Source organism: Poromitra crassiceps (assembly GCF_964638095.1).
Source record: "Poromitra crassiceps genome assembly, chromosome: 10".
NCBI classification, from domain to species: domain Eukaryota; kingdom Metazoa; phylum Chordata; class Actinopteri; order Beryciformes; family Melamphaidae; genus Poromitra; species Poromitra crassiceps.
In genome coordinates, this window is record NC_139631.1 from 14,434,157 (window position 1) to 14,458,260 (window position 24,104).

The following is a 24,104-nucleotide window of genomic DNA, read 5'->3' on the forward strand; positions in this document are numbered from 1 at the left end:
ACAAACAAACAGACAGAAATAGCTGGTGTGCGATTTAGAGAATACAGTCTGAGATTGGGTACAGGATTGAGGGAATCCCGCATCTGTTTGCGAAGGTGCGACTGGACAGGACGCTTTTCACAGACGGGCACAGTAGTCGGAGCGAGGCGAGTGTCTCTCAGGGCTACTCAGGGCAGAGCTGCAGATCTCTCCTTCTCCTCCGCGCATTCAGTCTGTCCAAAATCATTACCGATATAATCTCAGTAGGAGGGATGCAGGGAAATGATAGTAGCCGATGTGTTTAGAGAAGCTTTGTCACGTTGTCACGTCGTAGTATAGCGTTATATTTTACATGTGCGCTAAACTGCGACCATATTTGTTTGCGGAAATATCAGACTGCTCTCTCTACTCTCAGAGCACAGAGAGCTCTGCTCTGCTGCGCGCGCCCGCGGAGCTTGGAGCTAGTGCATGAGGTTTACAGTAGGACTCTCTCCCGCCTGGCTGGGCTGGAGACAGCTGCTTCCAACTCGGACTGATAATATATACATCATCATTCGAGCTTATTCAGGTAAGATATTAATAAAGTAGTGACACATTCAGCGGGAAACTAACTATAATTAAGACATGTGCCAACTTTGACGACGTTTGGTTCAGTATTTTAAGAGCAAACTTCAATAGGAATAGGCTTGGAGTTCTGAGGAGCCGAAAGGGTACAGGGGGGGTAGGGGAGTAATTATCTTGAAATCCCATAGTCTTTGGGGGCACTGTGACGTCAGTGTGCCCCTAATCTCCCATTCATTTGAGAAAAAAAAAAAAAGCAGTCTTTGACCCTAAGAGGGCGCTTATGCCAGGTATGCTGCTGAAAAATGATACAAATGGTAAAATGGCAACAGTTTGGTGTCAAATGTGGAAATTCTGACCAGAATTCTTCACACATCACCCCCAAAGTCATATATATTGGTTAAAAGCTGAAAAAAAGTGTTTTGGAGGTAAGTCCTCCTTTAAACTAATGTAGCTTCCAGGCCATGAAGTCAGTCATCAGTCCGTCTGATTTTGCGTCCCAATTTTAGTTTATTTTTAGGCAGCAAAAACAAGAATCTTTATTTATATAGCACTTTAAACACAACACAGTTGATCCAAAATGCTTTACAGCACATCACACAAGAGCAATAAACAACAGTACAACTGTATAAATCATTTTTAATTCAACATAATGATATTCACTGGCTCCAAGAGTTCTTTGGTAGTCAAAATAATCAGGTCTAATATGGACCTAGACCAGTGTATTATTATTTGTCTGTCTATCCCACTTGCCTAGCTTCTTCCTGACTGCCTGCTGCTCTGTCTCTCTGTCTGACACCATGGAGAACCTGCCTGAGAGAGAGGAATGCACTGTGTGTGTGTGTGTCCTCTCCTGATGCTGTTAGTATTAACTTAAAGACATGGAGATGAGGGAGCGAGAGAAAGAACAATTGTAAATAATGATGGAGGAGTATGGAGGAGGGATGAAGTGGTGTCTGTGATGAGAGGAAAGACAAAAGAGAATTTATGAAAGGGTGGCCGGCCGTCAGTGATGGGAACTAACTAAGTACAAATACTTCTTTACTGAACTTAAGTAGGATTTTCAGGTATCTGTACTTTACTGAGTATTTATTTTTCTGACAACTTTTTACTTTTACTCCCTACATTTTAACACAAATATGTATTTTTGTAGAGGTTGTATGTATGTATTTTCTACTCACATTTTCAAAACAGGTTACCGTAGTTACTTTAGTTTTAAATCACAAGAGACAAAAACCATGTAACGGTGTTTGTCTCTCTCGTCTCACATTCTCCCAGCTCTCACACACTTTATGTGCACCTTTTTAATGGAAAAACCATATATCACACAAATTATTAATCAAAGTATAATAGTCTTTACACATCTTAAAACATGTTTGGAGGGGATCTTTTAATTGTAATAGTCTTCGAAACCTACTACTATAAGTATAATTGGAGGCGTGTCTGTCTGTCTAGATGGAGTTGCAAGATGCGCTGTCACAAATCACTGATGATGTCACAGTGAGGTCATAAATCACTAGATGTACAGTTCTACAGTAGATGGCTCAGCCTGGTGGCGGTCACTAATAGTGTGTCATAAATCACTGATGATGTCACAGATGATCTCTTCAGTGATGTCACTCAAGCAATTATGATGTCATCTGTCATCAGTGGTGTCACTCGAGCAATTGCGATGCCATCAGTGATGTAGTGATGTAATAATAATAATAATAATAAGAATAATAATAATAACTTTATTTATAGAGCACTTTTCAAATGTAGTTGTACTTGTCAAATGTAGAAACACTTTACTTTTATACTTGCTTACATTTCAGAGCCTGTCATTTTTTACTTTTACTTGAGTAAACAAGTTGAATTAGTACTTCTACTTTTACTAGCCTCTTTTTTTTACACAAGTAAACTGTACTACTTAAGTAAAGAATGTGTGTACTTTTCCCATCAGTGAGCGCAGCAGCGGGATGCTTTAGAAAAACACCTCCTCCGGTCTGTATAAGAAAGCGCATTGTCTTGAGTGACTGAAGGATGTGGGAATGTTGTAAAACCAGAGCCCTAAATGCACTGACGTTGTCACAGACAGACCCTGAACATCAATAATTATTAGTAATATGTGTGTGTGTGGGGGGGGGTGGGTGCGTGTGTGTGTGTGTGTGTGTGGGTGTGGGTGGGTGCGTGTGTGTGTGTGTGGGTGTGTGTGAGAGCACACTTCTTTGTACATGCTTGGGTTTGTTTGCGCTCGCTTCGATTGTGCGTACGTGCGTCTAGGCTTTTGTTTTTATGTGCATGACTGAGCTTTTTTTTTTGAATGCGTAATCTCCTCATCACATCATGGCCACGTCATTTGGTCCTGACCGGGGGGAGTGACAGGAAGGGCCCGGCATTTCCTCCCCCTCTTTGAAGCCCGAGGTCTGTGCGTCCCCAAAGCGCGGCACCGCCGGACCTATGAAGGACCGCTCCGCACGCCACGTGGCCAAATAAAGACATATCCAACGCCCCTGAGAGAGTGCCGGTTTCCATGTTTTTTTTGTGTGTTTGGTCTGCTTCACTGTAGACAACGAGCTATGTTCCTGTGCTTGTGACTACCGGTATATAAATGACGTCTGTTGCTAAAATAATAGTCTAGTTATGTGTTTTCGTGGGGTGGGATGATGTCCGAAGCGTAGCACACAGATTATTCATCATTGTGCGTTCCAACTGTTCTCTTGAAATCCCTCCTCCCCCCCCCCCCCACCGCCCACCCGCGGTGATGAAATAAGCGATTTTTAATCAAAGTTAACAATCTGAATATGTTTGACATTTAGTCTATCCTGGGGTTGTCGCCTCGATTGAGCTGGATCAATGTGCAGTTCTTTGTTATGACTGTTGGTTGTTTTTACAAGAGGAGGCAGGACCTCCCTACAGGCCTTGATGGCGGGCTCTGATAAACACACACACACACACATGCAAACATATCTGCCTCTCAGCGTGTCTCTACCAGCTGCCTCAATCACTGCTGTTTTACCAGGCAGAATTACCCACAGGGACGTGCACAGATAGACCCCAGGTGGTGCTGGATAAGTGCCCTTTTAGCAAGACACGTCTGCGGCCAACGTTACTGTGTTTCAGAGGCGCTAGCGGACCCGTTTTTAAAGCTAGAGTGAAGATACTGATATTCTCCGAAGCTAGAATGCCTAATGCATCCATTGGTACCAACTATGTGTCATGCTAGCATGTCGGCAAGGGGGCTAAATAACACTCCAAATTTAGGCAAAATTTTGGCGAGGGAAAAACTGGCATGGCCATTTTCAAAGGGGCCCCTTGATCTCTTACCTCAAGATATCTGAATGAGAAAGGGTTCTGTGAGTACCCATGAGTCTTCCCTTTGCAGACTTTATGCTAATCCCATGCAGTTTCTGGCAAGAAAATCAGTTTTTTTGCATGCAGTAACCTATAGATTTGTTCTATTTTAATATTTCTGCTCGTTCCCAAAAAGTATTGGAATTACATAATTTGGGTATGAATGGAAAGCCGAGACTCTTGTGGATTAAATGAGCCCAATTGTATTCATGTGTGATGATGTCTTCATAGTATTTCATTGTAGAGAGACCATTTTTCCAAACTTGACCTCACTGTTTCTGTAGTATGTGTGTTGAGCCTGTACCGACTTTAGCAATAAGTTCATGCAAATCTGTGGTCTTTATTGCCATAGTATTTTGGGGGAAAATTGGAAGGAGGTGGGCAGTTTAAGTGTGGTCAGCCAGGGACACACCACACTGTATTTTTTATGTAAATAATTATGAGAGGGGTGCCCTTTTTTCACTTGAGCACCTGCCCCCCCAAAATGTCTCTGCACGCCACTGATTACACACAAATGGCACAAACTGCTTCATGTATACATGTTCACTTTATTAGAATCTCCAGAGCATTTGGCCCTGATATTGCCCGTCTCATTCATCTGATTCAGGGGCGGAGCGACCCTATCAGCCCAGAGGGGGCGAAGCTCTTAGGGGGGCCCCATCAAATTTTTTTTTTTTTTTTTTTTTTTTTTTTTTTTTGAAGGCCAGGCCAGGCCGCAGGGCCGGTTCCAGAACAAGATGACTAGGGGTGCATCCTAGATAGGAAGGGGTGCAGATAACCCGCCCGAAAAATTTGACATGTTATCTTACTAAAAATAATGCATTTGACCATCATTTCAAGTAGAATGATACCACCCAGCAAGAATATTTCAAGTGTTTCAAGTGCTGTACTGAAATATTTGGACCATATAATGATAATACAATTATCTCAACCTTAAAAGGTTACATATAGGTGCCAAAAAGCCATAAAATCACATCAAAGAACAAAGAAAAACAACAACTATAATTCAAGTTTAAACAGTAAGTGTGCAGCTGTAGCATTTATAAAAAAAAAAATTTTTTTTTTTTTTTTTACTTTTCAACTGAGCATGCAGACAAATAAGGGTGCAATGCATGCTTTTGCACCCCCGTAGAACCGGGCCTGCCAGGCCGCGAAGAAAAATGTGCCTTTTTTGCATGTTTGAATCGGTTTTAGCCATATTTAGTGGAATATCTCATTTTAAACACACCAATGTTATTGTCTATTGATTGAATTCCTCTCAGACTCACACCACTGACTTTATTAAATAAAGTAATTTTAAGTCACAACTGTAAAATAGCTGATAGCCCCTATATCCGAAAACACAATTTGTCACTCATTGAGCCAAGTAATATTATGTCCAAGAAAGACTACAGTGAAGCCACTTTACAGACAAGCTTGTTCTGAAGAAGAAAAATAAAAACACAGGTTGCCAGCCAGGTGGCCTGGCCTGCAAAAAAAAAAAAAATTTTTTTTTTTTTTTTTTTTTGATGGGCCCCCCTGACGAGTGGGCCCGTGGCGGCCGCACCCTCTGCCCCGGCGTACGCTCCGCTACTGATCTGATTACTTGTTTCCCATTTAAAAAACACTTGGCTGGAGGACGAGAAAAAAATATATGATCAGGTAGTTAAACTGCTAGTTCCACTTGTAGTATGGGCAAACTAGGCAGCCGTATAGCTGTCACAGACCCTAGGTAAGAAATATGACTGGCGCTCACCTCCTGACCTCTGTGAGTGCTGCTCGAGGATTTTCAGCATGACTTCAGTCGGCTGCATAGTTTGTTTATGGGCCGGCAGGAAGTTGCACTGGCCATTGGTCCCTGTTGGGAGGAAGTAGGGAGCGGGGGGGGGGGGGGGGGGGTTTGGGGGCATGTGTGTGTGTGGGGTGAGTGCTCTGCCCTGAAGCTCTTTACTCTACCACCTGAGCTCTCGTTCAGCTTAAAATAGGCTGTTCATTACTATCTACCATGTAAAGGTAATGGAACAGCACACCCCCAAAATTGTATAACAATTAAAAAAAATCTTCTGCCTCATTTCTAACGAGTCTCTTGCCTGCCTTTCACTTCCCTGGCCATCGTCCCACACTACTTTGCACCCTGATTGAATTGCAGCTCCCGCCCTTTTCTCTGCCCTCCCTGTCTCTCTCCCATTGACCCATGCTGTCTCTCTCTCTCTCTCTCTCTCTCTCTCTCTCTATTTCTTTCGCCGTCCTCCCGCCCCCTCCCTCCCTTCTGATGTCTCAGTGGATTTCTTGCCTTTCTGCTCTCCTCTCCGGTGCGATCTGCGAAGTAACCCTAGAAGTGTGCGACAGAGACCTGTTCTTTCAGAAAGGGTTGGGGGTTTGCAGTGAGGAGGGGCTGGGCGAGGAGGGAGGGGGTGGCTTTTTTGGCACGGGAGACAGCTGTTAATCAAATAGTCAAGGATGAGGTGTTTCTTTCTTCCCCACCATAAGTGAGTCTCCCCCCTCTCCTGTAGCCGCACACAAAAGAGGCTGGGCCGGTTGAAAGCCGTCTCTGCATGCCTGCACCTGGACAGAGGGAGGAGGAGTGTCTCGGACAAACGTTTAACGTGATTGCGAGTCAATCCGATTTTTTCCGGGGAGTTTTAATTTCTCCTCTCCGCTGTTCCCCTCGTTCGTCCGCTCGCCTCCTTCGGTGGACATCTATCCCCCCCACTCCGCCCCTCCTCTCATAACACCACACACACACACACGCACACCAACTCTACCACCAAACACCAGGCCCATCCTCCATCACCATCTCTCCTCACCACCTCCCTTTCTACTTGTTCTTCTTCAAAGCTGTAATGAAGATAGCGCGGTCCAATTTAGCAAGTGTGCTGTTATTGCAGGAACATTCCTCTCTAGTTATCTGGGGCCTCTCAGCTTCCTCTCTCTCTCTATCGCTGGTATAGGTTTACCTTCCTTCCCGCCTATCTTCTCACAGCCTTTAACTCTTCCACTGCCTGACAGGTGAGGATTGTACAGTTTAGTTGAACATCCCATAGTGATAGTGTATTTGTCCACTGGAAGGATCAGCAAGCAAATCATACATCAAATGGAACAAATATATTGTTTTTAGTTTTTAAATTGATGAAATTGTTGCAGTTTATGCACAGCACAGTTTCCCTCTTATGAAGTTTATCAGTCAATCAATCAATCAAAATGTTGTACGCTGTATAATCATCTCTATAATCCACCTGCTTCCACTGTGACTAGTGATCGGTGAGTGACTGTGTGTTCCCTTGAGCTGCCTGCTGGCAACAGCTGGCATATAGTGCTGCATTTAACAGTAACACCGCTGCACTGTGCCATAACTCTGGATTAGAGGCTGTGGCAAGACAGCGCTGTCACTGCACACCCATTCTACTGACTAATGGATGAGTCCACAGGACCCATTCCCCCGAGTGATGGATGGGTCCACTGTATCGGGTAGGGGACGCTGCTGCTGCTGCTGCTGCTGCTGTTGTGTGTGCGTGCGTGTGTGTGGAACCTAGAGGCCGAAGCTGAGGGTAATTTCATTTGTCTGTGCAAAGCCAGACGGCTTAATGTCCGTGGGACCTCTGCGCTGAACCGGCCAAAATGAGACATTTGAAACAAAGTGCTGTGAAATGCTGGGTGGTAATGTTTCCCATGTCTGGCTCTGCTTTTAGCCTCGGGGAGAGAGCTGTGGTTCAGAGCTGGTCCACCAGCATTGTTAGCTTCACACTAGACTGTTTGGTTTTTAAATCACAATTTTGCTTCATTCAAGCAATAATACAGTTTAATGCAATACAGTATTATTACATTTTAGGGCGTCCGGGTAGCGCCTAACACCGCGGAAACCGCGGGTTCAATTCCCGGTAGCAGGACTTCCGGCTTGGTCAGATGTTCCCACAGACACAGTTTGGATGGGAAGCCGGTGGGGTATGAGTCCTGGTTGCTGCACTAGTGCCCCCTCTGGTCGGTTGGCGGCACCTGTTTGACGAGGAGGGGAACTGGGGGAATAGCATGACGTGCTGCCCGTGAAACTCCTCGATGTCAGGTTAAAAGAAGCGGTTGGAACTGCACATGTATCAGAGGAAGCATGTGCTAGCTAGTCTACGGCTCTCTCCAGAACGGCAGAGGGGGTGGAGCAACGACGGGACAGCAGGGGGAATTGGCCAAGTAAAATTGGGGAGAAAAGTCACATTTCTGACCACATTCTGACCTCTGTATGGAACCAACCGCCACTTCCAAAACTTCATAAGCATTCTTGTTGACATTCACATTGTTTGAGAAGCATGACTTGTTTTCAAGTGACGTGACTCACGTCAACGGGCGAGACCATTGACTATAGTGGGTGAGACGTGCAAATCATGCTGGAGGGCAACAGGCTACATTTGCCACAAGCGATAGGAAAGCATGAGCAAAATGCTTCTGGTTTGCACTGTTTATGGCTGTTCCAACCGGTCGAATCGAGAAAAAGACAAGAGCTACTTTAGAATCCCTAAAGTGAAAACAAACATAAGCATACACAAATACAGAACAAATACAAATATAGAGGTTACAGAGTGAAAGAGGATGGTGGAGGTGGAAGTCAGATATTGTAGGCTTTCTTGAAAATGTGGGATTTGAGTTGGTTTTTAAAAGAAGTGAGTGTGTCAGAGTTTCGGATGTTAGGGGGCATGGAATTCCAGAGGTTTGGAGGCAGCCATGGCAAATGCTCTGTCTCCCAAGGTGGGGTACTTGGTCTTGGTGATGGGGGTGAGAAGGTTGGCATCAGCAGATCGGAGGTGGCGAGGCGATGGGGGAGATCTGTCAGGTATGGGGGGGGGGCGAGATTATTGAGAGCTTTGTACAGTAAGTGATGAGGAGGATCTTGAAGTGAATTCGGTGCTGTATTGGAAGCTAGTGAAGGTGTTGGAGGATGGGTGTGATGTGTTCTCTGGAGCGGGAGTGGGTCAGCAACCAGGCAGCTGAGTTTTGAACATATTGCAGTTTTTGGACGACAGTGCAAGGGAGGCCGTAAAGAATGCTCTTGCAGTAGTCTAATCTGGAGGTGATGAAGGCATGAATGAGTGTTTCTGCCGCTGAGGAGGAGAGGGTGAGGCGGAGTCGGAATGCGTTCCCTTCCCTGGTTGGGATTGGTCAGATTTTAGGCATGAGGAGTGAGATTGGTTAGAGTAATATCAGGGTAAGCCAATCAGATGCAGAGTAGCCCGGGGTCATTCCGTCGTCACACAGAGATTTAAAGAGACAGTACAACGCTCAAAGCTCTTCGTTCAGGGCGCGCACAGCTGATTCAGTAGGCGGGCCCGGCCCCCCAATGCCCCCCCCTTGGGCACGGGTGTGCATCAGAGTGATTTTATGCATTCCTTCAGTTTGTGTCTGTCGTGCTATTGTTAAGTTAGGCTGTACCAAAAGTATGGACATCACACACCTTTAACCCACTAGCCATCCATCAAGCTGTAGCTTTTGTCTGCCGGTCTGGCCTGGTGGCAGTCTGACACCTCGAACACAAGAAGAGACTGCTCCTCTCACTGGCTCATTTCACTTCCATCTCTCCTTCATCTGTCTTTCCATTCTGTCAAACACCTCGTACTGAACCATCTCACTTTCCATCGCCTTCCCTCACATTGCATAACGGAGGAGTTATAGTCATAGTTATAGTCTGTTTATTACCCTACAGGCAAAAGAACTGTCTCAAATTCTAATTCTGCGAAATAGATCTGTGGTGCTTCTTTCACTGAGGCGGTAGCGGAAGCCAGAAGACTATTGACGAGTGATGGGGTTTGCATGCAAATAGCTACAGTCAGGTAGGAATGTGGGTTATGTCACATAAATGTCATGTTGACACCTCCCCTAGGCTGACTGACACAGGCTTGTTAGCGCCAGCTGAACACACACTGTTCTGTCTACTCATTATAACGAGGTATACAATATATCTAGCCCCTGAAACTGTACTGTATATGAAGAGAGTACAAGATAGTGTTACAGTCACATTTGAATGTGTCTATCCTTAAAGGAGAGTTACGTTTTTTTTTTACAACCTGGACCTTATTTTCAGCTTAGTTTATGTTATCCTACTCACCCAGAACATAACTTTCTGAAAAGGACTCTGTATAAAGATATAACGTGCCGCGAAACGGCCTGGAATGGAGGCCGTAGGGGCAACTGTAAGGCATGTATTTACGTCCTGTAAATAGCTTATTTCCTGCCATGCCCTGGCTCATATCCTTATAGAGACAATGAGAAAATGAATGCCCTATTTACCTTTCTGCAGCAAGCGGGTTCACCCTGTCTCTCTGCTGTCTGTCACATTGGTAGAGCTAGATAGAAGCTCCCGTTCCCCCCCGCTCCTCAGTTTGTAAACCATTATGACGTTATTCCGGCTCAAATAAATACGGGCGACCGTCAAATTCAAATGCATCGTCCATATTCTCGAGATCAGATAAATATTCAGTGTGTTTACATTGCCATGGACTGTCATGGCGGCTCGATCCAGTGCTCTAAGCTCTCAACTCTCACTGATGTGAGACTCAACACGGGACTTGGTTTCACAGTCCCCAGATGGAAAACAGCACTGGAGGCTGGCAGAAGTGAATACAGGCAAGATTTTCTCCCGTTGATTAATGCATAACATCCCATTAAATGGCATTCATAAGCATGAAACTATGTTATACATTTTGAAATGATCGGCTAAGTTGGAAAATACCTTTGTTTGAAACAGGACACTATTTAATGAATTTCCGTTTTTATTTCTACACAAAGAATACTACATTTGAGCAATAGCCTACAATGCAATGTAATAATAATAACAATAATAATAGAGAATCAGTTTATTATTTTGTTTTGGTCCTGGTGAAATGTTCTTTACTCTCTTGTGATTCTGAATATAGCTGAATCGCTTGATTTGTCCAAAGTAAAACTCTTTATAGGGATTTTACGAAATGTCTATGGAGAAATTAATGGGGAAATCAACTCCTTTGGTCCAGTAAAATAGGTGTTTATGTCCCATTGGCACTGGAGTGGGGAGGAAAACAGAAGTTGTATTGGGTGACCCGGCCCGACCCACTAAAGGGAGCCCGTTCCCCTGGAGACCCTTCACCTAATGCCCCGCTCCAGTTGCATCCTCCAAACGGGTGTGTCCATGTGGGAATCTAATCCATTAAATGAGCAACCTGTAGAACCTGGGTTGTATAGTCTAGGACCTGGCTTAGATATGTATGCACTTAATTTATGAGAGAATAAGTCAACTCTTATAGGATAAGACCCCAATGAACAACTTGGGATGTGTGAATGATATCATCAGTGACGGTCCATTGATGATGTCATCAGTGATGTCATAAATCCTTCCCTGCTGAGGTTATAAAAGGACGACTTGGCTAGTTGTTATTTCACACAGTCACTTTTCGTCTCAGTGTCTAGATATGTCTGCTGCCAGTTCTCCACACCATGTGGACACAGCTTCTTCAAAAACTCACACCTCACTGGGCTGTTAATACCCCATGCCAGTGTCCCATGTGTGAGGTTTTTGACAGAAGACCTACGCTGCTGGTCAATACTTTCATATCTGAGATGGCTGCTTAGTTCAGAAAGGCAGTGAGTAGCAGGCCTAAGACAGAGGTTGAAATTCAGAAACAAATCCAGTAGATGATCCAGGAGAGACAGCTGAAGATTCGGGAGCTCAAACACTCAATAGAGATCAGCAAGGCAGGCAGTGTGAGGGTCTCCACTGGTCTGATGCAGCCTGTGGATAGAGGTCAGGCTGAGCTCATTGAGACGATTGAAGAGAAGCAGAAAACAACAGAGAAACAGGCTGAAGGCTTCATCAAAGAGCTGGAACAGGAGATCCTTGAGCTGATGAAGAGAAGCACTGAGGTGGAACAGCTCTCACACACTGAAGACCACCTCTACCTCCTCCAAAGCGAGATGAACAAGCTGCTTGCTGAGGCTGAGCTGAAGAGGGTCCAGCACTATGCAGTGGATGTGACTCTGGATCCAGATACAGCAAATCCCTATCTCACCCTGTCTGATGATAGGAAACAAGTAAGTTGTGGTGATCTCCCAGACAATCCAGAGAGATTTTGTGCATGTGTCTGTGTCTTAGGAAAGCAGAGCTTCTCTTCAGGGAGGTTTTACTATGAGATTCAGGTTAAAGGGAAGACTAAGTGGGAGTTAGGAGTGTCCAGAGGGTCGATCAACAGGAATGGAATGATCACACTGAGCCCATGGAATGGCTTCTGGACTAATGGTTGAGGAATGGAAATAAGTACAAAGCTGCTGCTGGCCCTCTTGTCCTACTCTCTCTGAAGACGAAGCCTCAGAAGGTGGTGGTGTTTGTGGATTATGAGGAGGATCTGCTCTCCTTTTATGACGTAGATGCTGCAGCTCTTATCTACTCCTTTACTGGCTGCACCTTCACTGAGAAACTCTACCCACACTTCAGTCCCTGTCTTAATGATGGTGGTAAAAACTCCGCCCCTCTGATCATCTCTCCTGGTGATCACAATGATAATCATTAGACCAATCACTAGATTTTCTCAGAGAGGATATTGTCATTTAAGATAACACATTTACAAATTCAATGGGAATGTATATTCTTACATTCCGCTTTTCTTTATGTGATTTTAAAGTTGAAGAATTGTAATAAAATTGTAATAAAATGACCCAGCGGGGCGACACAGACTTGTCTTGATGAATTTGTTCTTTCAAAGCTCTCAACTGAGAAAATAATTAGACCCTCACCTGTTGGTGGAAAAAAAGACCAGTAACTACTTATGTTTCTTGTCTCCTTACTTTTATTCTTTGTGGGAAAATAATTTAGTGTTATCGTGAAAAAAGCCATTTTGGGGACAAAAGTTTTAATATTTGTATTGCCCGAATCTTTGCATCATTAGTCCGAACAGTGGAATTTGTTGTGTGTGTGTTGTGTGTTGTGTGTGTGTGTGTGTGCACACACTATATTCCCTGTTTCCATGTTGCCACCATGGCTCAGTGGTCCAGGTGTCCTTTTGGAAATGTCAGTGTTTCCTGCTCTGAGGTAGGGCTGCAACTAATGATTTGTGAAGCCATAAACAGGCAAATATTTGCTATTTCTACTTGATAAATGACTAAAATGATTAATTGATTATCAAAATTATTATTATTATTATTGTTGTCGTTTTCACAATCGACTAATCAATTAATCGGCTCATCATTCAGCACTACTTCTAGGTTGCCTCCATTTCCAATATATCATCAACCTGGTGATATCTACGTATATCATCAACACACGCAAGCACACACACACACACACGTACTTGAGAACACAGACATTCCTCCGGCATGACCTCAGGCAGTAGATTGTGTTGATGTGACTGCACTGTACAAGCAACACACTGGCCGGTAGACTATTTTAATGTTAACAGAGCGGACAGATCAAACATCTGCTATCGTTTCTCAGCTGATACGCACTTTCAAAATAGCTTTGGTAAAAGTATGCATGGTGTGTGTCTCTGCTCGTGTATATGGGTGCTCTTTTGTGCTTGTCGATTGAGCCTGTGCGGCCTATAGATTACCTGTGTATCTGTCTAGTTTATGTATACAATATCTTTGTGTGTGTATTATTGACCTCATCAGGTTTCTATTTTGCTGGCAAAGTACAGTAGTAGCTCACACGGTACGCATAACAAATACAACCAGATTGACAACTGCTGTCCGACAAAGCCACATATCTTAAAAATGACAGAAAAAGCAACACTGGATGGAACTTATCCAGAACTTCAAACCTCCAGTGATTCAGTTTTGATGCCTCTGCCGGCATTAGCCGTGGCCGGAGGCATTACTGTATGTTTTCGGGTTGTACGTACGCCTTGATGGAATTTCTTCAAATTTAGCTCAAACGTCCACTTGGACTCAAGGATGAACTGATTAGATTTTGGTGGTCAAAGGTCAAAGTTCAAGGTCACTGTGATCTCACAACTGCCCGTTCCATGCCTGTTAACACAATATCTCAGGAATGCCTTGAGGGAATTTCTTCAAACTAGCCCCTTCAGGGCCGATTACTGGGGGGGGGGGGGGGGGGGGGGGGCTACGTAAAAGGGGCCATAGCTAGGGATAGGAAGGTCTTAGAACAGGGGTTCTCAAACTTTTCGGTCCAAATACCACTACGTACAAACCAAAATTTCCCAGGGACCACTTCCACTGCATATACCAACCCCCCCATAAAATAAGATTTGCTGATTTAACCATGCAATAGCAGCAGAAAGGCTAAATGACAATATAAGGCTACTAGCTGGTTCAAAATGGAGACACACACACAATAAAGACGGGCTGCCGTCTGAAAAAAAAAAAAAAAAAAAAACACACACACCTGCCAACATTAGGGTGTGAAAATGAAGAGAGCATAAATTTGGAGTGTTAGCTAGCTTCCTGACAAACTAGCATGGTATGATTTGTAGAAATTGATTCCTTCTGGTGCAGCCTCTGAAAATAAATGTTCAAAATTGTGATATTTCCCAAATATCGCGATATTTCCGAAAATCGGCCCAATCCGGCTACTCCTCAGGCTTAATGTGTATATGTAAAAACTGTAAAAACTGTCTGGGGGGGGGGGGCAATTCTCTGTAGGACCACCAAGCGGAGTCCGTGGACCACAGTTTGGGAAACAATCAACAATGTCTTAGAGAGTCGGGATTTGAGGGGTGGGTAGGGGGAGTGGCTAGAGGGTGTGGAAGGGGGCGTGGTGAAGGTAAGAGGCAGGGCTAGCGAAAAGGGGCCATAGCTAGGGATAGGAGGCAGCGTAGAGAGTCGGGCTTCGAGGGGTTGGTAGGGTGAATGGCTAGGAGAGTGTGGGAGGGTGTAGGGTTAGCTTTAGGACTATTTTCCATGTTGAAAATGATTAGTTGTGTTGTTTAGGTACCCCCAAACATTGCCTAGATTGCCATAAGGCTGAATGGCCACAAGACTGGCTTCATGAGTTTGGACAGACATGGATGTAGACTGTAACTTGACTTGGTGGCGGAGGCATACAACCATGCGGTGGTTATTTCTAGTTACTTCCTGGAGCTGAATTTGTTGCCGTATTAAGCAGAAATCTGCTTCAAATTGTATTTGCATATCTTAATAGACACCCTTTGTTTCTGTACTTAGCAACCTGGGCCCAGTTGCACACAGCACCTTAGGTTAAGATTTCCCTTAGAGTCAGAGTTGGTGGCCATAAAATAGAATCGGCTGCACAAAACACACTTAAATCTTGTGCTTATGTTTTCCTTAAAATGTTCAACCTTATGGAGAAGATTTAAGGGTGTCTTCCCTTAAAAAAATCTGAACCTAAGGTGCTTTGTGCAACTGGGCCCTGCTCTACTCCGTTCTGCTCCCACCTGCCTTCCCACTTCAGAAGCCATATGGATCCCATCAGCATGATAGAAACCAGGCCCGCTTACTAGCAGCTACCTGTGAGTGAATGTGTGTGTGATTGTATACGTGTGATTATGTTGTTGGCAACAACTTAAAACTATAACCTTGATACTAACCACTTATTTCCCATGTGACTGTGCCCGAATCCCAGCACTACAAAGCTGCATTCTCTCCAGAGTCGCCTGCTTGTTTTGTGATGACCTCAGATTATCTTTTCTGCTATTTATTTCCAGGCTCTGATGCGATGCGGTGTATGTGGGTGGGGTGGCTCTCTGGGGGCCCCAGGCTGGCCCCTGTGCATGTGATCAGGCCCCTACATGGAGTGGCATTTGGCCTGGCCCTATGGGGCCCTGTCTGGGAGCAGGGAGCTGATCTGCAGCCAGCCTGGAATGCCAGACATTTGAAGTCAGACTTGTTAAAAAAGAACGGAGGGTGGTAGGAGTTTGGTCAAATAGGCCCCTGTGTCTAAAATAGCCCACAGACTCTCTGTCCGAGAGGGAGAAGAGACCCACAGACTCTCTGTCCGAGAGGGAGAAGAGACCCACAGACTCTCTGTCCGAGAGGGAGAAGAGACCCACAGACTCTCTGTCCGAGAGGGAGAAGAGACAAAGCTTCTTCCCGTAAGCTGACATTAGGAGAAGACCAGCCCTCCGACCTTTGCTTGAAATGAATAGAATGCCAAAGTCATGCCCACTTCCGGCTTTAGCATACGTACCAGAGCTGTTCCTCCGCCATTCTTTTTTCCATGTACATTTTGTTTTACTTGGACAAACCAAGCCATTCATCTATATTTGGAATCACGAGAGACCATAGACATAGACATCACTTGCACCAAAACTTAAAAACAAAATGAATAAAACATATATTTTTATAATAAGTTTTCTTTTTAAAGTTTTGGTCCGAGTGAAATGTTCTCCGGTCTGTTCTGATTCCAAATGTAGCTGAATCGCTTGGTGTGACCAAGTGCAACTCTTTTTTTTATAATCAGTTTACGAAATGTAGATGCAAAAAAGAATGGCGGACGAGTGCGTTTGGCTAAACCGGGAGTGGGCGTGACTTTGGCTCTTTATAAGAATAGACAAAGCTCTACTCTGTGTGTATCGATGCTGTCTTCCTTCCGCACTGCGTTTGTCCCTCTCCCGGCACATGTGTCTGTGTGTGTGTTTTTGGATGTAGTTATGTAGTTACCGTGTGTGAAATGTCACAAGTGATGGTGTAACAGCGTCTGTGTCACAGTGGTTCAACAGTTCAGCAGTTATCTCACCGGGGAGTTGACACTGCAAACTCATCACACAGAGTAACACACGCTCTCTCTCTCTCTCTTTCTCTCTCTCTCTCTTGCTCTTTCTCACTTTCTCTGTGCACTCTCTCCATTCCCCTTTTTCTAACTTTCTCTTTGGTCTTTCTCTTTTTTCGATGCTCTCTCTCCCTCTCCCTCTCTCTCTCTCTCTCTCGCTCTCTCATTCATTTACACAGTACACACACATACACACTGGGCCCTCATCATCTCCTACTTCCTGGTCGCTCTCTCATGGGGCTGTTTTAGCGGTGTCCTAGCTGGGAGCCGAGCCGGGTTGGGGATGTCAATTACAGGCCTATGATAGGGGGCCCTGCTGCATTATGCATGGAAGTGTCCCGCTGGGAGAAAAATGGCCTACAGCCAGAAACCATGGATGGATGGAAGGATGGAGGGATGAATAATGGATAGAGATATGGAGGAGCGGAAAACACTATTGCAATCGGTGTCTTACCAAATTGAAGCCTTGCCCCGGCTCACACCTCTGAGGCCAGTAACCCCCGGTGCCTCTGAGTCGCGAGCTTGTTGGGTGAGAAAGCGTAGGAAGAGCAGGCGTAGGAGGGCTTTAATCACTATTTGTTGTGTGTGGCGGGACCCTCTGGGGCACCGCCATCGCAAAGGTCACCTAAGGTGCTTGGTCTGTTGTTCCACATGCAGACGACTGGAGTGGATCGACGGTGGATCGGTTTAGGGTAGCGACTTTCTGGATGTGAATTCACAGCACCGTTTCTCAGCTTTTTCCGTGTTAAACTGTCAAGTGTTAGCATGCGCGTTTGTGTGGCGTGCAACGTGTTTTTTGCGTGCATAATTACGTGTTACCTGGAATCGAGCCTTGAGGCACGCCACATGAAGGCAATCAAGCAAAAGAAACATAATTAACAATGGAGACTACGATTTTTATGTTTTACAAGCAGTTAAGCCAACCCATTCCTTAATGTATTAGATTAGAATAGCACGAGTAATTGTGTCAATGGCTGAGTTTAAGCCAAGCATCACAAATACAGACCAACTGCTGCAATCTGCATTCATCAGGAGATCATTAGTTACCCTGAGAGGGGCAGTTTGAGTACGGTACTATACTTTTTATGAAAACCAGACTGATCCCCCCCCCCACACACACACACACACATCTCTCTATGAGTGTCGTTGGTACGACATTGTCCAAAATTGTGGAAATAAAAGATATCTTTGAAATAGGTCTTTATTTATTAAGGGTTTTTCTAGATCATGGAAATTCTTTTTCAGCAGAGGTTGCCATCTTGAAGTATTCAGGAACACAATTAGTGAAAAGAGAGCTTATTCACAAAGGACAGCGACTGGAGCCTACAAGCCCAAAACCATTTAGAAGGTCATCTAGTGTCATTTGTGAAAAGCAGCCTAACAAGTTCAGACCGGAGAGCGTGATCAGTGTGGAAATAAGAACGATCTTAGATCTCGTGCCATGAACCACCATGGCATGAACTACTAAAAGGTTAAAACAAACGTGTACAAGAAGTTCAACAGTAGAGACAGAGTTCACAAGATGGTCAGGGTTGCTCAGCAACACATTGTGATGATCAACAACGCAAATGCGTTCACAGCATATTTAGCCCTTGTATCTCACCATATACAGTATCTTAATTTTTTCGAGTGGCAGGTTAAAAAGGCTGTGATGCAAGTAGTGGAACTGAAGTTGTAGGTGGATGTCCAAGGGTAACATCGAGCTGTAGATGAAGATGTATGTAGCTGTAGCATGTAGAGTGGCAGTAAACTCCAATGGTACTATGATGACTATGATAATCGGAGACAAAAAACATCCTCCCTAGTAGCAACAGAGGGGTTAGATTCAGATTTATGGTGAAAAACGCATGTATGTGTGTGTGCATGGATTTGCGTGTGTGTGTTTATTACTGACAGGTCCCCCGACGTCACCTGATGTCAGTCAGAGTATCAGTGGATGTGAAAGGTGCTGTTGTTATTCTCCACCACCATGGTGGGATGACATTATTTGTCACTGTAGTGATGGATTCCACCTCCCTCAGAGGAGCATGTGCAGGCGCCGTCTCTGAAAGGCTGTCTTTGTGTTACACACACACACACACACACACACACACAAAAGCATGGCTGGAACTGACAACAATGGCATGCTTATCCAATTGCGGAGGAATAAGATTACGGTAGGCTACAGAGAAACTCATAAGGCTAATGTTAGCATCTCCAGTGAGAGCCTTTGTTTGTGTTATCAGGAAGAACACAGGATTAGATTAGTTTGAGATGCTGCCTTGGAAATGATGGCCATAAGACCGTATTGTATGATGCCGACATGTTCTTAAATAACAAAAGGCAATGTTTTGTCTTCTATCTGATCAAATAGTCCTTGGGGAAATAAAGACTAGTTGTACAGTTCAGATATCCGATTTTGTTTTTCCTCCAACATCGGCTGTCTGGCACACCCGGCCTAGCTGACGTCTTTACTCACCGTTTCCCTGCATAATTGACTTAGCGTGTCACCATAATTGGGTTATGGTGAGGAAAGTCATGCAGTGTTTTAAGATGCTAATCTTTCTTCCATGAGAGCAGCACATTTTTACAGCTTACAGTAATTCATCAACGGCAGCAATATGTGGGCTTAATAGCTGTGTGAGTCGAAGGGCCGTCCAACAGGTGAAGTCAGAGTTTATACTGAAAAGGTAATGGTAACTCTATGAAAAGAATATTGTGGTCTTTTATACCATAGAAAAAGCGAACATAGCTTTTTAAGTAGAAACAATATGTTGCATAATGCATTAGACTACTGCATATTGCATACTAGTTAACATATCATGTTGGAGCTGCAAAAAAAAAAGCATAACTGATGATGATGGTTGTTGTTGCTTATGTTCTCTTGTGAGGGTTCTGTTGAAATGTAGAGTTAAATACATTCTGTTGCTGTCAAAATGTCAACTTGTCAGAAACGAAGAAAAATAACTTTGTTTTTACCCTGATGATAATACATTTTTGACATTAACTAATGAGTTTTCTAATGGTGTTCTAGAGGTGTTGAATTTTCTCAACCCATCACTAAAATTGAATTGTCCCATGCGACAGCAGTGATTCATTTTGTGATGTAGAAGGACCATGAGCACAATTGTACCAGTTGTAGTGTGTGTAGTGTGTGTGTGTGTGTGTGTGTGTGTGTGTGTGTGTGTGTGTGTGTGTGTGTGTGTGTGTGTGTGTGTGTGTGTGTGTGTGTGTGTGTCTCCCTTTGCAAAATACTTGAAATGTTCATCTATTTTCTAAAGGGATCCGCAGTCTGCCATAAGTTATCCCCCGTGTCAGGTCAATAGTGTTTGGGACACTATAGTTCCAGAGAGTCTGAAAGGAGCCCTAGACAGTCCAGCGCTGTTACATGAGCCAGGAGAGACACCAACCATTCATCTGCACCTCTGTGACCCTTCTCCCATTCTTCTGCTGAAGAATAGCCTGTCTCTCTCTGACGCACAGTCGGCCCCAAGCCCCTGAGGGCATGGAGGGCCTGTTACATAAGACAGGAGTGAAGAATGCTCCAGAAAAGTCTCCAGCCATGACCTTGGCTTCCACAGAGCACTCCTGTTAGCTCTGTTCTGCCAGCGCCGTCTCACAGTTAAAAGTCACACACATTTGTGCGAACGTTTCCGACAGTGCTTACGTCAATGATTCATGAATTATTTAAAAAATAATGTTCAGGTTGTCGAAGATTCTGGTAACGATTTTTTTTAAATAGTTGCTTATTATTGTGGTTCTTCTGTGGCTGAAAGATGGGAAATACTGGATCATTGACTTGTTTTTGGCAAAACTTTTATGATTGAATTTTTGACTTCAGGGATTTATTTTTTATAATTTTTTTTAGAAATCTTAGGTTGCAGCAGGCACTGGTAACTGGTGAGATCTGTGGCTGCTCCGGTCCCATTTCAGCAGTTGTTTACTACTCTTTATTGGCAAGCATTATGTGTAGGGAAAATAACTTTCCAAACCCTCATCAAGCCTACGGTTTACCTCCTTGATTTAGAAGAAAGGGGCTGTTGAAGGGAAAAACCACATTCTTAATGTGGGCTATTTTACCAGCTGTCAAAAATGGACATTATGGAAAGCATCCTATATAGTGGAGTATTTACTAACTCACATTTGCTAACCATTATACGGGTATGTAGCTGCTCACAGCTTTGATAAAGTGTTCTCATTGGCTGAAAGGCTTAATGAGGCTATTGTACGGTAGTTGAGCAACACACACACACACATACACACATTATACAGCTGTATAAGGTATCCTTCTGTAGAAACATCTGTACCTCTCTTTATCTCCTGCATGTACTGAATGCAATGTTGTTGTTGTTGTTGTTCTTTTACGCATGTTATGCACACACACACACACATACCTGTATACTCACAAGCACACACAGAAACTACTGTAACTTTTGCATATTATTCTGAATCTGATGCACACTCTGATATGTTTTTCTTTTCCCTGTGAGAAGTTGGCAAAGTGCGTTGTGTGTCCGTCCATTTTGACAGACAGAACGTTTTTTCTGGATGGATGGAGTCTTTGCCGTCCGTTTAGCATATGGGAGTGGAGGAGGCGTCCGTGTGTTCTGAACGCCAGAACGTTGACGTCCCAAAACAGTCCAGCGGACAGAAATCTATCTGTTAGTAGTCTGTTTTGTGACGGATCAGTGTGACCGCGGCTTTACACCACTCACTTTGTAATTAAGACCAAGATGAGGCCATTGTCCATAAACTGTGATTACAAACGTTTATAATTGTGTGTATATTTGTCCATAATAAGGAGGTTAATATGAATGTGGTTAAAGTCAGCCTTAAGCTCTATTTCTCAAGCTTTGCCACATGCCGTCCCCCCTCTCTTGGCCGTCATTCTCCACTGTATGCTATAGTTCAGTACGTAATAAGAATGTATGGCTGTAAACATCTTAAGGGCTACAGTAGGTTTATAATCATCATGTGTTTACTGTGAGAAGTGATGGCAGCTTTAGGTTTATAATCATCATTTGTTTAGTGTGAGAAGTGGTGGCAGCTTTAGGCATTGCAGCTTGACCTTGAAGTGAAGATGTCTGGAAGCCATAAAAAGCATCCTGCCCAATAAATCTACGACGATCCCACTCAAAACAATTTCATCTCGACAATACATCTAAAGATATCGATCGATCTATCTATCTATCTATCTATCTATCTATCTATCTATCTGTCTGTCTGTCTGTCTGTCTGTCTGTCTATCTGTCTGTCTATCCATCTATCTATCTATCTATCTATCTATCTATCTATCTGTCTGTCTGTCTGTCTGTCTGTCTATCCATCTGTCTGTCTGTCTGTCTGTCTGTCTGTCTGTCTATCCATCTATCTATCTATCTATCTATCTGTCTGTCTATCTATCTATCTATCTATCTATCTGTCTATCTATCTATCTGTCTGTCTGTCTGTCTGTCTGTCTATCCATCTGTCTGTCTGTCTGTCTGTCTGTCTATCCATCTATCTATCTATCTATCTGTCTGTCTATCTATCTATCTATCTATCTATCTGTCTGTCTGTCTATCTATCTGTCTATCTATCTGTCCGTCTATCTATCTGTCTGTCTATCTATCTGACTGACTATCTATCTCTATCTATTTATCTATCTCTATCTATCTGACTATCCTCCTATCTGTCTATCTATCTGTCTATCTGTCTGTCTATCCGTCTTTCCGTCTGTCTGTCTGTCTGTCTGTCTGTCTGTCTGTCTGTCTGTCTGTCTGTCTGTCTGTCTGTCTATTTATCTATCTATCTATCTATCTATCTATCTATCTATCTATCTATTAAATAATAATGACAAATAATAATGCATTTGAGCTTACTTGTAAGTGGGTGGTAATTTGAGTCCAGGGAACATGGCGTTCCTGCTTGATGTTTGTCAGGTAGTTAGGGGTTGGCAAGATGGCTTGAAGACTAAACTTCCCTGTCAGAAGATGGAGAAAGGGATCGGCAGTTAATAACTCCCGTGCACATTAGTGCGCACGCGCGCACGGCTGTTGAGGCTGTTTTTTCTTCTGTTATTGATAAGTGTGGAACATTCCCTCAGCACCTCTTTGATCTTTTTGGATGGTGCTACCTGCGTCTGCATCACTCTCTCTGGGAGTATTTTTGTGTGTGCAGTTTTAACTGAGCATTTGTCTCCTTCCCCTTCCCTCTTGTCTTTCCCTATCTGTCTCTGTTATCTCCCTCTCACTTCCTTATCCTCCTCTGGCATTTATTTCCCCCCACTTCATCCTTTTCCTCACCCTTATCATTTATTTCTGGCTTATTTCTTAATTTTGCCTCTCTGCTGTCCTCTGTCCCTCCCAGCCCCCATATAGTGTTCCTGTCCCAGAGTGTGTTGCACGCGGGCAGTCCCGCCTGTGGAGAGAACGGCGTGTCCCTGTGTGGTTCCAGACTGTGCCACGAGCTCGCCCACTCCTGGTTTGGCCTGGCTATAGGAGCCAAAGACTGGACTGAGGAGTGGATCAGTGAGGGCTTCGCCACCTTCCTGGAGGACATCATCTGGGCCCGAGCACAGCAGGTACGTGAGAGTTGGTCTACTGTAGTGCTCAATTTACCACAAACGTCTTTGGTAAAGAAAAGTTCCTTTGGCCATCTTTACAAGGTGACAGTCAGGTGACAGTATGAGCTTTCTTTCGGATATACCACTATAGTCATCTTGACACGCCCAGTCGTTAGGGCTGCCCTCTAGCCAGGCCAGCCAATCACATTAGCCCAAACACATGACACACCAGTAATATTTACCCTCGTTCATCCAAAATCACAGTTTATGATTGACAGTTAAACTAACCAAGGGCTTCTCATGGATATGACTGTAACCTCTCTCATCATCCAGAACTGCTGTGATATCATCCACTCCCTTCATACCATCAGAATGGCAACCGTAGGTATCTTTGGGAATTGCGATACTGTTTGTGTTGTTAGAATACCAGGCTGAGTGATATTGGTCATCATTACGCCCGCAATAAAACCCATGGCTCAAGCCCATGAGGTCAACAATAACAGCCAGTTAAATGCAAAAAGTACATTTATTTACCAAGAACATGAAACGTAAACAATATTTAAAATGGCCGAGAAATTTGGCTTAACAGATCAGAAGGATGGACGAGCGCCCAGGGCAAACACATAATGATCCGTCGGACGCATAGCTTCCCCTTAGACTGCCAAAAGATACGATGAGGACTAAACCCAACCAAACAAGAGAACGCTACTGGCACCCTTCAAAAGAGGGTCTTGAAAAAGAACGAGACAAAATACAACAAAAAAATAATAATGCTGCTGCCAGTGTGGGGAGAGTCTGCGTCGTACGGCTCCAGAGGTCCTTTCAAGGGCCGTGTCAGTAGGAGACTGGTAGCTGGCTAATTAGAGATACCTGCAGAGTAAATATACAAAGAGCAGATGACAGGGGGAGCGTGTAACATGGGTACAGAACATTTGATTGCAACATGGAACAGAGCAGTTAAAGATGTGTGTGTGTGTGTGTGTGTGTGTGTGTGTGTGTGTGTGTGGGGGGGGGGGGGGGGGGGGGGGTCATGTT

General features: G+C 44.2%; 1 protein-coding gene across 1 annotated transcript in view; it reads left to right on the top strand.

Annotated features, from left to right (window-relative positions):
* Positions 1–24,104, top strand: part of aopep (aminopeptidase O (putative)) — a gene marked incomplete at its 5' end in the record, with an annotated part of 114,077 nt that overhangs the window by 9,208 nt on the left and 80,765 nt on the right. The window contains one exon of the mRNA XM_083643958.1: positions 22,874–23,087. Coding sequence (XP_083500084.1) covers positions 22,874–23,087 — 214 coding nt within the window. The remainder of the gene's footprint in view (positions 1–22,873; positions 23,088–24,104) is intronic.